We start from the raw sequence: 2,636 nt of genomic DNA, 5'->3' as shown, positions 1-2,636 counted from the left end.
GTCAAATGGCTGGGTTTCTCAAATCAACATAACTCTTGGATAAATAAAAGCGATTTAATATAGTAGAAACACATCATTCAAAGCATAGTACTCATTATGTCAATAACGCTAGCCCTAACGGGGAAATCTTCCATTCTAACCGCGGAATATTTCCCTTCATTGCAGCTCTCTGGAGATTATGAATGTGCATTAATTGATTTCCATTCATACAACTCTATACCCAATGTCGATAATGATAACAATCTATTTCATATCGGTGAGAAAGTAATCGAAATTCCCATAGGATCATATGAATTGGAAGACATTGTCGATTATATAAAAATGGCCTATGGAAGAAACAATGGGTCAAAAAGTATTGAAATTGTTGCTAACAACAATACATTGCAAATTGAAATATTTTCTTCGCATGATATAATCGACTTTAATCATGAACATTCTATCGGAGGATTATTGGGTTTCAAAAGAGGGACTCTCTCACCCAACATAACACATAAGTCATCCCTTCCCGTGAACATTATGAGAGTGAATGCAATTCAAATTCAATGTAATATTACATCCGGTGCCTTCATGAATAATTTACCGGTGCATACTATTCATGAATTTGCAATAAATGTTTCCCCTGGATATAAAATAGACGAAATACCAAGAAATTTAGTTTATTTACCTGTTAACGTCAAAGAAATCAGTTCACTTAAAGTGTGGATTGTAGATCAAGAAGAAAGAATAATAAATTTTCGCGGAGAGGAAATTACTTTACGCATTCATCTAAGGCCAGCTGACAGATGATTATTTATAATAAAAACATAAGCGGAAAGTCAAAGGCAAACACTCAAGTGCAAACCGCCAACCGCAGACTACTGCCTTTAACTAAGCAAAATATAAAATTTTTAAAATCTCTCAACCTTCGTTTAAAACAAAATGACTGAAATTCTTAATGTATCCGAAAAGCCATTTTCAGATGAAAATATTACTAAAAAAGACTACCATAGTTATGTCCCATATATTCGTTCATTTAAAAACAATGATGAAATAAGAATAACCATACAAAATCAAGATTTGTATGTATTACCGGCTGAAAGTTATATTTACATAGAGGGTACCATAACAGTGGCCAGTGGAGAAAGAGCAATCAATGCTCGTTTGAAAAACAATTGTGTAGCGCACATGTTTGATGAAATCCGATATGAGCTTAATGGTGTTGAAATTGATCGATCGAGATATCTTGGAATATCAAGTACAATAAAAAATTTCGCATCTCTAACAAGTTTTGAGAGTAATATGCTTCTAAACGCAGGATGGAGTTCTTTAGAGGATATATCCGTAAACACATTCAACTTTTATGTTCCATTGAAGATGTTACTCGGTTTTGCTGAAGACTTCCATAAAATTATCTTGCATAGCAAACATGATCTTATACTTCTGCGAAGTTCTAGTGATAGCCAAGCATGCTATTCATCGGATCCCAAAGAAAATCTAAATTTAACCATCACCAACGTGATGTGGAGGATTCCCCATGTTCACCTCTCTGACATAATGAAAGTAAAAGTTATGAAAACAGTGCGCGATGGTACGTCGTTACCAATTGCATTTCGAAGTTGGGATTGCCATTTTAACCCCACATTCTTTGGTTCGATGAAGTGCAATTGGAATGTCAAGTTGTCGTTGAACAGGGAGAGACCACGCTTCATTTTGTTTGCATTTGTACGAGAAGGAAAGTTTGCTCATTGTAATTTAACCAATATAAAAGTTCATTTGAACTCTGAGACCTATCCATATGATGATTTAAATTTAAAATTTGATGAGAATCGATATGCCATACTCTACGAAATGTATACGAAATTTCAAGAAAACTATTATCAAAGGGAGTCATATCCAATTTTAAGTCTTACAAAGTTCAAAGAATCACCAATAATAGTCATTGATGTTAGCCATCAAAATGAAATGATAAAGCATGGACCAATAGATGTCAAACTCGAGATTGAAACGAGTAAATTAATCCCTCAAAATACTCATGCCTACTGTCTTATATTACATGATCGACTGATGGAATACACACCTTTGACTGCAGTTGTCCGAAAAATTATTTAAGAATAGAATTATTTTTGTTTTATTATTATTATTATATGAACTCAGTCATTATTCTCCCCGAATTCTCATCTTTCATCATTCCCAAAACTTTTTTATTTGCAATAGGGAAATTGAATCTATTATTAGGAGGTAGGTCGGATGTATCAAATCTTGCTTTAATATCATCCGGAGTTATTTCTTCATAGAAGTCCCTACCTATGAATTCGAGGACCATGGAATCGGTGTCAGTGTACGCTAAGGTTACATCATTCCCGAACTTTTTTTTCAAAAATCCATAGTAGAAATCATACATAAAATGTTTAGAAATTTCTAAAATGGCAAACCCCATTTGAATAGGTTTATCTAATAAAATTTCTTCTTTGTTCATTTGGATGGCGACCATATTTTCTCCAAAATGAATAAGGCTATTGAAATTTGGCCTAGAAATCAATTTCACCGCACTATTTCTTTGTCCTACTGTTTCCCATACCTTTACAATTCTCACGTCTGTCCGTTTTTCCACATTTTCCATAGTCTTGCCATATATCGCATTATTCAACAATTTGAAA

The 2,636-nt window shown here is 33.6% G+C and overlaps 1 protein-coding gene across 1 annotated transcript; it reads left to right on the top strand.

Annotated features, from left to right (window-relative positions):
* The first annotated feature begins 918 nt into the window (after positions 1–918).
* LOC142239997 (uncharacterized) lies at positions 919–2,088 on the top strand. Its single transcript, XM_075311720.1, has one exon. The coding sequence runs from the start codon at positions 919–921 to the stop codon at positions 2,086–2,088; it is 1,170 nt and encodes a 389-aa protein (XP_075167835.1).
* Positions 2,089–2,636: the final 548 nt, after the last annotated feature.

This window comes from Haematobia irritans, chromosome 5 (genome assembly GCF_050003625.1).
Source record: "Haematobia irritans isolate KBUSLIRL chromosome 5, ASM5000362v1, whole genome shotgun sequence".
NCBI lineage: Eukaryota > Metazoa > Arthropoda > Insecta > Diptera > Muscidae > Haematobia > Haematobia irritans.
Note: the sequence above shows the minus strand (reverse complement) of the source record. Positions and strands in the feature narration are given on the sequence as shown.

Bases quoted from the DNA above. Each gene is read 5' to 3' on its own strand.
- LOC142239997 (XM_075311720.1), top strand. From the start codon at position 919: ATGACTGAAATTCTTAATGTATCCGAAAAGCCATTTTCAGATGAAAAT.